Source organism: Hemiscyllium ocellatum, chromosome 16 (assembly GCF_020745735.1).
Source record: "Hemiscyllium ocellatum isolate sHemOce1 chromosome 16, sHemOce1.pat.X.cur, whole genome shotgun sequence".
NCBI classification, from domain to species: Eukaryota; Metazoa; Chordata; class Chondrichthyes; order Orectolobiformes; family Hemiscylliidae; genus Hemiscyllium; species Hemiscyllium ocellatum.
In genome coordinates, this window is record NC_083416.1 from 45,735,720 (window position 1) to 45,748,345 (window position 12,626).

The 12,626-nt window shown below is 39.9% G+C and overlaps 1 protein-coding gene across 1 annotated transcript in view; it reads left to right on the plus strand.

The window, feature by feature from the left end:
• LOC132823399 (A disintegrin and metalloproteinase with thrombospondin motifs 2-like) overlaps positions 1–12,626 on the plus strand; it is a 235,926-nt gene that overhangs the window by 160,744 nt on the left and 62,556 nt on the right. The window contains exon 5 of the mRNA XM_060837195.1: positions 3,704–3,787. Coding sequence (XP_060693178.1) covers positions 3,704–3,787 — 84 coding nt within the window. The remainder of the gene's footprint in view (positions 1–3,703; positions 3,788–12,626) is intronic.

The following is a 12,626-nucleotide window of genomic DNA, read 5'->3' on the forward strand; positions in this document are numbered from 1 at the left end:
TGACATGAGGCCAAACAGAGATTCTATTCCAGCCTCAATCACTTGTTGTCCCATGTTCAAAGGGGAGAAAAGCTGGTTTTCCTCAATGATTTCAATGCCAGGGTTGAGAGGGATACAAACCTCTGGAAAGATGTGATTGATAAGGAAAGCATAAGGAATACTAATACAGCCCTACTCTTGATAAAATGCACAGAACATGGTCTAGTCTTAACAAATATTTTGTCAGAAACACAAATACAGGATTTTATGCTAACACTGTCATTCCAGGCATTGGCACATAGTTCACGAAGTCATGTGCTCTAAACTAAATATCCATCGGCCCCTACTGCCTGTTCCCACCACACAACACTGTCCCTTGATGATTAAGATCCATAATGAGCCACTGGATAAGGTGGATCAATTTGGGCACCATGAAAGCCTCCTGTTACCTGTGATGTAATTGAGCATCGCCTCCAGTGTGACATTGCAGCTTTTGGCAAACTGAAGAACAGAGTATTGGATGACAAAAATCTCAAACCTAATACAAAGCTCATGACCTACAAAGCAATAGTGTCACCTTGCCCTTTTGTCTAGAAAAATGTGGAAACAGGAAAATGAGAGCGGGAGTAGGTTATTTAGCTCTTTCAGCCTGCTGCACCATTTTTTATGATCTTGGTTAATCACCCAAATTAGTAATTGTTTCCCGCTGTTTCTCCATATCCTTTGATCCCTTTAAGCCTCAAGTTCTATATCCAATTCCTTCTTGAAATCACATAATGTTTTGATCTTGACTGCTTTCTGTGGCAGTGAATTCCACTGGCTCACCAATCTCTGGATGAAAAAAATTCTCCTCACCTCAGTCCTAAATGCTTTAACCTTATTCGTTCCACTATGACTTTGGTTCTGCACTCCTCCACCAGTGAGAACGTCCTTCCTGCTCCTACACTCTCTGTCCCTGCTAGAATCTTTTAGGTTGGTATGAAGCACCTGTAAATTCTTCTAAACTCCAGTGAATACAATCCTAACTGAAGCTAATGAAGGGCCTTTGCCCAAAACGTCAATTTTCCTGCTCCTCAGATGCTGCCTGACCAGCTGTGCTTTTCCAGCACCACTCTAATCTAGACTTTAATATTTGGGTCCTCCCTCAGGCCATCATATTCCAATATTGAAGCAATAGTTACAATTAAGCAGCTGTGCTGGGTGGGTCACATTGTCTGCCACAAGACTTCCAAAACAAGCTCCCTACTCCGAGCTCTGTCACAGCAAGCAGTTATCAGGGAGCTGCCTGATGTGGGATGACAGGGATAGGGTAGGGGGTTGGGTCTGGGTAGGATGCTCTTCAGTGTGGATTCGATGAGCTGAATAGCCTGCTTCCACACTGTAGGGATTCTATGATTTAAACATTGCTTTACTGTTGTTTCGTCATGACAGCAATAAACATTTTGATAATTGAAGTATGTGATGACGTAGGTTGTTGGCATGGTTACATGAGAGTGCAACATAGTTTTGAAATGAGGTTTCATAAAAATTGTGATTATTTCCAATGTTGCCACGTTGACTTTTAGCACTGTGAGACCTTTTCCTTTCTTGACCTGGGTAAGGTTTGTAATGATATCCTGTTTACATTCTTCTCAGAAGAACACATCATAAACTGCTGTCAGTCCCTCCCACCCTGACAGTAACCCCAAGACTTGTGCTTTATGTAAAGTAGCAGATGACAAGAGTCAGGCAATGATACTTAGCCTGCTAGGTAATGTTATTTATATTAAATCCTACCTTCAAATAAAGAATCCACATTACTCTTTCAGCAATCCTTGTTATGATTAGTGCATTTACATTAAACAGACGACTGTAATCAGATTATAGGGATTTGAAAAATAAATTCTAGCACTCTATGTTGGTATTTTGTTTTGTTGTTGGTCTTTGTGAAGCAAAATTCTCAAAGGTTTTGCATTTTAATCCGACTCCTGTATGATTTAGCAATGTTTGTTAAATCTGAATGGGATTGATTAAAGTCTGATTTTTTTAAATGCATGTTCATGCTGCATTGGAGACTGCAGTAATAATGTGACTAGACTACTAATTTACAAAAGACATGGGTTTAAATTTCTCCATGCCAGATGGTGGAATTTAAGTTCAGTTTAAAAAAACTGGAGTCTCTGTTATGGTGAACTCAATTGTTGTAAAAACCCATTGAGTTCATTAATATCCTTTAGAGAGGTCTGTCTGCCATCCTTACCTATTCTGCTGTATGTGTGACCAGATCCAGCATTGATTTATCCCTTAAATTGCCTGGCTGAACTCTAAATTCGAGGGCAATAAATACAGTGATTGACAGCACTTCCCATATCCCACAAAAGATCTTGCCTCTGTCTGGATCCACATCTTTCTTGATCTGATGGTGATATCTTTAGTGCTCACAACCTGAAGAATTTAGCAGAGAGTGACTATCACTTAATATGATTCAAACGTCCAATAAACCATTTCTTCAATTCTAACTCAAGAGGTTCTTTTGCAAAGAGCAAATCAACCTCCGATATCCATGAATCAATCCATTCTGGTTCAAATTTGGTTCGTTTGATTAGAGAATCAACCATGAACTGACAACAATCTTTTAAAAATATATTATTTAAGAACTTTTTGCATGGGAAATAATTGTGTTAAAGAGTGCTTGCAAAGATCACAGCTATTTTCTCATTAAACTGAGAGTTTGGTCTGAGTTTGTTTATGCCATGATTTTGATAATAGATAGGGCTGTTATTTAAGCACAAGGATAAAAGAAATCTTAGTTTGATGTTTTGATCATAAATCCTAACGTTGTATAATTCTTTTTTCCAACTGGTACTGCTATTTAATCAAAATTGGCTGTTGTTTAAGTCCTTAGATAATCCAGTGCAATGTAGTTGTGGATTGCATAATAAATCTGTTCAGCATGCTAGACTCCATTAGGGCACATATTAATTTAAAATGTCCCTTCAAATTCCTGACATTTTAAAAAAATTAAAAATGGTAAGCACATAAAGGCTAAAATCCTGCTTTGTCTTACTTTGTCAAAATCCTGTTAATTAGAATTAAGAGATGCTAGAACATTTTGAACTACACATGGCTTTTTGCATTGTTACAAGCACCTCCTCACTGTTGTCACGATTGCACTATGAATCTTAGGCTTATCAGGGAGGCGACAGTTACTTTTACATATTTTGTCAGTTCTTTAATGCTAGGATCGTAAGGCTACTTATGGTTCGCAACAATAATGCGTTTTGAGCTTCATTTGTTTCTGACTTTATGGAAAACAACACTAAGTAATAATAGTACTGTTTGGCTGTGATCGTTGTCAGTACTGGTGGATCTCAGGATACTTAGATAAATCCTCATTACAATGAGATTTCTTTTGGATTAATTTTTTTGCTTGTAAGCACATTATTTACCAAAGTTCCATTTAATGAATTTGCAGATACTGCCTGTTGATCACAATGGGTGTATTATTGCCATTGAACCACATAATTTGTATTTTATAATTTCCCTTGAGAATTCCAAGCTGACTCCATAGCCCTCTGCTTTAAATTGTATCCTGTTTATGGGTCCAAAAGGAATAATTGTGCAAAAATATCTGTTTGTTGGTAATTTATAATGTTGGAGCCAAGTTAGTTTTGTTATGTTTTCTTAGAAGGATGTTACTACTATTTAATACATCCTGTCAAAATTTATTTATTTTTTTCTGCAGGTTAATGAGATTTACCATGATGAGTCTCTGGGAGCCCATGTCAACGTTGTGTTGGTACGAATTATCATGTTGGGTTATGAAAAGGTAATGGAAAATGTATTTGTTGTCTGGATATGTGCAGAGACCCTAACAAAGTATGCACAACTGTTAACATTTCAACAAGTCAAAGAGTTGTTTACGCACATTGAGGCCAGAATTTTCTGAACCACCAACCCCTTCAGATTATTGAACAGAACTATACACATACTTGATCTCCAGTTAGCTGGATAGTATTATGGCCAAGTTTAAGGAAATTCTAGAAACCAATCTCCTGATGCCATGCCTTCCAGTATAATTGGGCAATTTTGAGGAAGAAGAAGTTTCAGTCTGTTCCAGGCTAATTAGGATTTGATAAAGATCTGACATTTCCAACCCTTGCCAGAATTTGAGTTTTCACAGGCTATTAAACTCAGGTGCGATATGCCATTTATTTTTGGCACATACTGATCAAATGTTAATTTTATTTTTCTAACATCTATTTCTTTTTAGTTGAAATTTCTAAAGGATTACAAAATGTAATGATACCATCACAGTGTGCTTTTTAACTCTACTGCAAGTAATAAAATTGGAATTGGTATTCCAAGATCAGTTTTGTGCCTCTTTTAAATAAGACCTTTTAATATCTACGTATTAAGACTGGCCCAATTTAATCAAACATACTTAAGCAAAGGCATCTGTTCTTGTAAAATCCTGTATTCTCATGTTGTACATGTACCTAAGGACGCTGCGTGGCACTTGCCAAATTTTGGAAAGTAGAATTTGACAAAATCTCTGCTGAGCATTATTGGCTGCTTGGGTAAAGCTTTGTGAAGTTAGATCATACGTGTAATTAAGCTGACTCCTTGCACAACTTTGACTTTGCACCAGCAGCTTTGTCTTTGTGAGGTATGTGGTAAATTGCAAAGCAAGCTTAAAAAGTTGATTAAAAAGTAATGATTGCTTCATAATTGTGTTTCTAGTCAAACATTTTAGCAATCTTGGATGAATATTCTGGGGCTCTTGTGTTGCAGTGGTAATGTGGACTGAGAGACCTGAGTTCAAGTCCCCCTCACCAGAAGTGTGTAAAAGGATCTCTGAACAAGTTGGATAGAAAAATAAGTTAAATTGGAAATAAAAGGAATGAGTTCAACTTCTATCACAATAACTGAAAATATTAAATAAACATGAAATGAAAGCTAGTATTAGCATTCACACAACTACTAGACTATCAGAAAACAATCCATCTGAATCATTATTCTGTCTGGTTTATGTGTGATTCAGAATCCAAAACAATATGGCTGACTCTTGACTGCCCTCAAATCACCCTCCTTACATGGAATGCAGCCCTGCCAGGAGTGTGCCCATCAACAGTATGCACCCAGGTGGTTGCATGGTTGCTTCTCGCTTTCCCTCTGTGGCAGTACCATCTCAATGAAATTTAGCCCAATGTTTCTCTTGTTAAGCCAATAATATCTATATCTGCAACTTCAAAATCTGTTGTCTTGAATCGTGTACCTGTTACAAGTGCAGGTTCCATTCATTTTATTTCTGTAAGAGAAGTTTACCAAATCTTACAGCAGGGACTTTTCCATCATATCCCATCATCTTTTCAGTCATTTTGAATACGATCCTATGAATTACAAACAGTGCTGGCTGAATGCTGACCAAACATAGGCATATTTTACCAAATTGTTTTACAACTGAGGTAAGCCAGGCAGATTTCAGGTTTGTATCAATTTGGCTGGAAAATCTGGAGAAACTTGGCGGCACTTTATTTTCCGTTTTGGCACTTTGCAGCATTCTGGGCTCAACATTAAATTTAATAATCTCAGACCATGAACACGGTCATCCATTTTGTTCCCACTGTTTTCCTTGCCCCTCCCTGTCCAGTATTGGATTTTGTTAATTAGCTATTATTATTTTATGTTCTGCTATTAATGCTTCCTCTGGACCTATCTCAATAACAATCAACACACTGTTTGTCTTCTGTGCCAACTGTGATCCCTAATCTTACTTGCTCTCTAACCATCCCCTGACCTTGTTTTCTACTCCACTTGTTCCTCCCCACCTTCCTTTACAGTATTACACCTGTTACTTCCCCAGAACTGAATGCAGAAGTGGATAAGAGTCATAATGGACTCAATACATTAACTCTGTTTCTCTTTCCACAGCTGCTGCCAGGACTGCTGAGTTTCTCCAGGCGTTTTGCTTTCTTTTCAGATTTTCTATTGTCTGCTCCATTTTACTGTTGTATAAATTAGGGGGCCTATTGTTCTTCACTACATTTCACCACAAAATGAGCGACATTTCAGGAATAAACCAAGTTTTGAGAAATAAATTAAGTGTTGTGCAGTTTGAGGCCCCTACATCAATCTGGTTATGAATTGAGAACAAACATTTCCCCAGAGAAGCACGACAAAGGTTTGCAACCTCAGTTCTTGCTTTTTTAAGTTGGGAACCCATCTTAAACATCCACATTAGAAAGAAGAGAGTGAAAGAGAAATATATTATTTCCATTCTCTCTCTCTCTCTCTCTCTCTCTCTCTCTCTCTCTCTCTCTCTCTCTCTCTCACACACACACACACACACACACACACACACACACACACACACACACACACTTCTTTTAGGCTGATGTTGACAAAGGTTCTGATACTGTTGAAAAAGAGTTACCAGAACTTGCTGAATTTTTCATCACTTGTTCTCTATGAGCTGTCAATTGAAACTGCTCGTCTGCCTTTGCACTTGAGTGTACTGATGGTAACAAAAGAAGTTAGAAATGATTTCAAAGTATTCCAACTGTTGGTAAGTGTACAAAGTGTCTGTTTATTTCACAGACTGAAAGATTTCTATTGAAAATTTGAAGAATGTAAACAAAATGCATAAAATACAACATGGTAAACTGCTAATGATTTAAAAAAAGTTATATGCATGTAGTGTGTTTTAGGGCACAGGATATCCCAATGTGCTTTACAGTCAATTAAGTACGTTTGTAGTGAAGTCACTATGGTAACATGAGAAATGTATGGCAGACGATTTACGCAGAACAGGTTTTCACAATTAACATTGTGGTAATGACCAGGTAATTTTTTAAAAAAAGTCATTTGATGAATCCCCTTTTCACAAAACAGTGCCATTGGCACATCTATATGGCACAAAGTCAGCAGTATGATGGAATACTCCCTGGATGGTTGCAGCTCATCCAGGACAAAGCAGCTGCTTGATTGGCGTCACATCACAAGCATTCACTCCCTTCACCTTAGTAGCAGCAATGTGAACTATCTACAAGATGCAATGCAGAAATTCACCAAAGATCCTCAGACAGCACCTTTCAGATGCACAACCATTTCCATATAGAAGGACAAGGCAGCAGATACATGGGGACACCATAATTTGCAAGTTCTCCTCCAAACCACTCACCATCCTAATTTGGGAATATATCATCGTTCCTTTTCTGTCATTGTGTCAAAAATCCAAGAATTCACTCTCTAAAGGTATTATGGTCAACCTACAACACAGGGTCTGTAGCAGTTCAAGAAGGGAGCTCACCACCACCTTCTCAAGGACAACTGGGAATGGGCAATAAATGCTGGACAGTCAGCAACTCCTATGTCCCATGAGTGAATAATCAAAAGTAAAATAAAACAAAAGAATCAGAATCAAGAATGCCACCCACTGAATTAAGTGACGATAACAAACATTGAAAATAAATAAACTAAAGACATCTCTTATTTAACTTCCAAAGCTTTTCAAATTTTTACACCTACATAGAAGCAGGGATACAACTATGTGGTGCAATACTGAGCAACTTGGGGATTCAGTCTTTTGCACATTTGGCAGGAAATATGGTGGCCAGGATTGTTAATCATGGCAGATGCCACATATAAGTCTCCAACTTCATGCAATTTGGAAGTGGGAACGTGTCAATGGGGTAACTCACTGACATTCTGCCATCGACAAATCATACTATTGATTAGATTGCCAACTTGGGCAAAAAGGATTTCCCTCTTCACCAACTCCCTTCATTGCTACTCCCTCTTCACCCATTCCCTTCATTGCTTCCCCTTCTTCACCAATTTCCTTCATCACTACTCCCTCTTCACCCATTCTTTTCATTGCTTCGCCCTCTTTACCCATTCCCTTCATTGCTTCCCCCTCTTTACCCATTCCCTTCATTGCTTCCCCCTCTTCCCCACATTCCCTTCATTGCTTCCCCCTCTTCCCCCATTCCCTTCATTGCTTCCCCCTTCCCCCATTCCCTTCCCCCATCCCTTCATTGCTTCACAGTCTCCCTCTAATACCTTCATCGCTTCCCCCCCTTTACCACACCCTTTACTGCTTCCATGCTTCACCCACTGCCTTCACTACTTCCCCCCTTCATCAACTTCCTTTACTGCTTCCCCCTCTTTACCGTCTCTCTTTACTACTCCCCCCATTTCACTCACTCCCTTCACTGCTTCCTCCTCACCCACTCCCTTACCTGCTTCTCCCCTTCACCCACTCCCTGTGCTGCTTCCCCCTCTCACCCACTCTAACCCTCTTGTCCCTCCAGATTTTCCTGATACTCGCCATTGAGCAACATCCATTCTGCAAGGACGAAGGTCAGCGCATGGTGGGATGTGACCTTTTGGGCTCGATATTACACATCTCTACTGGAATATTTGAACAGGGGATAAAGTGCAGCCTGTCATCTCCGAGACCATCCTGACTTGTTTTTCATTTTACACTGTGATGGTGGAGGTTTCGGGTGGTTCACCTAGCCCTGGCCCTGTTGCTATTTTGCCAATGCCAAATTGTAGCTTCTATACACCATAATTACAGAAGTCTTAGTCAGTCACTTCAATAGCCTTTCTGTTATATTGTATCTCCAAAGTAAATTCAGAATTACTCCTTTAATAAAGCCCTGCTTTGGACAATGATGTGTAGCAGAAGTGCACATTTGAACGTTGACTTTTAAGTGTTTTTCTTTGTTATTTATGGTCTTACACGTGGATAAAACACAGTTGGTTTGGCTTTATGAAGAATGTAGATGGCTTGGCAGTAATTAAGCAATAAATACTTGGAGAGATAAATTTATAAAAGTCTTCAGCCCACAGTGTTGGCTGTAGTGTAAAAGTTATTTGTCAGTGGCTCCAGAAGATGTCTCTCCCAAGTTTCCTACAGAGCTCTGCCAGACTCCAACAAAACACTGGCAGGATGCCACTGGAAATCCTGTGCAAGAACAAGATGCCTGGGATTCTCAGTGTTTCTGGTATTTTCTGGTGGTCCTTGTAAGAGGAGTGGAAGCCTCCCCTTACAATCCCAGTGCTATACAGCGGATATTTCTCGAGTACCGTTACCTTGCATTGAGAGTTCCCTCTCCTGCTCAGTCAGAGTCCAGTACAGGACTACAGGTTGTGATGTTGAATGAAGTTGGATATATTTGGCTCCATTGGGAAATCCAACCGAAGTTAAAAGAAAAAAAATTGAACTTGTTAGAATAATTCATTCAATCATTTGAAACTGTTTCATCATTTAAAGACAAACATGGCTGATTTGGATCAGCTTTAGCTATCCACCTTACATGCCTTGCTTCTATAGCCCTTGATATACTTGCCCCAAGTAAAACCTGACTTGCCTCCATCACCCAAAGCTTGAAGGTGAAATGACAGAGGTCTGCTAGACATCCGATGACAGCTTGGTGGGAGGTGATGAAATAGTCAGGCGTGAGATCTGCAATAGTGGCTGTGTCCCACTTCCCACTAACCCTGGGTCTGGACTCTGCTGGAGTCAACATTTGAGACCATTCCAATTTAACCAGCAGAATTGCTGCACACAGATTTTTGGATGTCATACTTAATTCAGGCTGGATTATAATATCGATCAGATTGAGTAATAAAAACTATTTATGCCTGTAAAACACATCTTATTTTCTTCTTCACTTTTTCGCATGTTCTTCCTTGTCATTGGTTAAGTGGTGTTTGCGATTTTGGAGAAGATTCGTAGCTCAGGTTGTAAATTTGCTCACTGAGCTGGTAGATTTGTTCTCTCACATTTTGTCACCATTTGGTAACATCATTAGTGAGCCTCTGATGAATCGCGGGTGTACTGTCCTGCTTGCAATTTATCTGTCTTGGTTGTTGTGGTGGGTGATATCACTTCCGGTTCTGTTTCTGAGAGGTTGGTAAATGGGACCCAAATCGATATGTTTGTTAGTGGAGTTCCGGTTTGAATGCCAGGCCTCTAGAATTCCCATGTGTGTCTTTGTTTAGCCTGCCCCAGGATGGATGTATTGTCCCAGTTGAACTGGTGTCCCTCTTCATCTGTGTGTATGGATACCAGTGATAGTTGGTCATGTCTTTTGGTGGCTTGTTGGCGCTTCTGTATCCTGGTGGCTAATTCCCTGCCCATCTGTCCAATGTAAGGTTTGTTGCAGTCCTTGCAGGGTATTTTGTGTATGACATTCATTCTGGACGTAAGTTTGTTTGCTGAGCAGGAAGGTTTATTTTCAGACATTTTGTCACCTTACTAGGTAACATCATCAGTGAGCCTCTGGTGAAGTTTCACCTGGAGGCTCACTGATGTTGCCTAGTATGGTGATGACACGTCTGAAAATAAAGCTTACATCCAGAACCTTAACCTGAGCTACAAACTCGCTGACATTCGTTCTGCTAGTTGTTGGTATGGGGTCTTTAAATTCATCAGGAACTGTTTCAGTGTGGTGATAAGTTTGTGAGCTACCACAATGCCCAGGGACCGGAGTAGTCTGGTCGTCATCTCCGAGCTGTCTTAAATGTATGGCAGGGTGGCTAGAGTCTCTGGGAATATTGTGTCGTCTTGTTTGGGTCTGTTGTGTCGGAATCGACGGACTGTGCTCATCAGGTACCTGTTGTTCTTGAAGTGGTGTTAAGTGGTGTTTCTGTTCCCAGTTGGTTCTTCTCAAATTTTATTGTTTTATTAACAATATTGCACAAAACTGTCTTCCAAATGTTTATTTTCCCCTCTGAACGTATTGCAGCAAAAGAAATGTCTTTTCCACCAGCGCAAAGCAAAGACCAACAAACTAATTAAAGTATAAACTGTCTGACATGCAGCTGACATGATTGTTCTTCATCCAGCTCACTTTATACATCTGAACATGAACAACTCTCAGACATCACAAACTTGTCAAATCACTTTCTTAACATGTTTCTTAAATATAGCAACAATGTTCCCACTGTCAGCTCAATCCCAAAATTCAAATAGGTGTGACTGTTGCTTACACAGCCAAAATCCAAGGCGTTTTGGCTAAATAAAAATAATCACCACATAAACAAACGTATCCTGGCAGAAATGTCTGAGAAATAAACAATCAGACAGCACTGCTCACTCCCATCACAGGAATTCTCAGACTTGGCACTTGCTCCCTCAGTGATGTTCCTATTCAACCTCCAGCCAAGATCCACCTTAACAATCCCACATGCTTCTCAGAGTGAGTTATTTGCTGTGAAGGTCAGCCAAAGCAGGATCTGAAGCCTGAGACAGATCCTGACATGGGGGTGAGGGAGACTGCTGATGCAAGCCACGGGTTATTTGTAGCTTCAAGCTGGAAACCAAGATCAATGAGTAAAAGCAGAACGCCAGATCAAGGCTAAGCTGTTGCTTATCTGAAATCAAGTACTGATGGTAAAGAATGGTATGGTACTGAGCACAGAATATGGGTAGAGATTCTATTAAGAGTGTACATTGATAATGGAGATTTTAGGTTTAGTTTTTTTCTACATTATCAATACCTCATCAGTTTAAGATTATATATAAAGAGCTGGGATTTAATGAGAAATATGTAACCTGTTATAAAATATACATACTTTATCAGCATCCCTGTCTGAACTAGATAGAGAGGGGATGCATAACCTTGCCAGAGTAGATGGATATTACAGTCTTCTGAATTTAAAGCCACCAAAAAAAAAATCAGTTGTCAGAAAACCAAGTGTAACCAGTCGATTAACCTATGCTAAGAATCAGATCACTGTGTGTTTAATCATGGATTCTGGATTTAACTGTCACAACAAGAGATGTCCCAGGCATCATGACCTGTCCAGAATGATCTAAGTAACAGGCTGAGAATATAGTCACTTGCCAATTTGCCTAGGTGAGAGGTTTTTGTTCACAAGATTTGTTCTGACAGTGTTCTTTCACTGATTGGAAGGTCATTTCTATTACCTTGGAGTGTTCTGCCTTTGATGTAGACACCTATGCTCTTTGCCGCCAGATCATCCTGGGAATAGCTCATGCGGCTCTGCCTTAGATCTCTAATGATTAGAACTGGAGGAGCAACATCGACAGCAACAGGAGCCTTTTCCTTGGTTGGTTACTGCTCCAGTGGACAGAGTAGATGCACACAGGAGTCTGGCTGACAGGAGCACAGGGGTTCAAGTGAGATGATCATTGTTCTGGACAGGGCATCTCAGGAGATTCTCATGTCAGATTGTTGCTAATATCTGCAGCTTCTAGGAAGATGCCTTCATGCCAAATTAATGCAATGGGAATTAATTTCCAATGGCCATCAATAATACCACAGCTCTGAGTTTCTTCACCTCCACCTCCTCCCAGGGATCTGCAAGTGATATCTTTAGATTTGCATATTTGCTACACACAAGTGCATCTTCAAAGTTACCTGCTGATAATCCAAGATGGATTATCCAAGAGATGGACATCAATGCGAAGACCTAAGGTGAAATAGTACTCGTGTTGGATTCAGATCTCTCCAGTTTCTCTCCAGTCGTGTGCAGTGCCTTTGGATGGAACTGTCTGTATTTTCTGCTGCTGCAGCAGATTTGTCCTCTTTTTGGCTGAAGACCTTTGGCCAGCTGAGCAGAGCATTGCATACGATAGGGGTAATAATGGAGAGCCCCTATCTCCACTATCTGCTATGGCTCATTTGTGA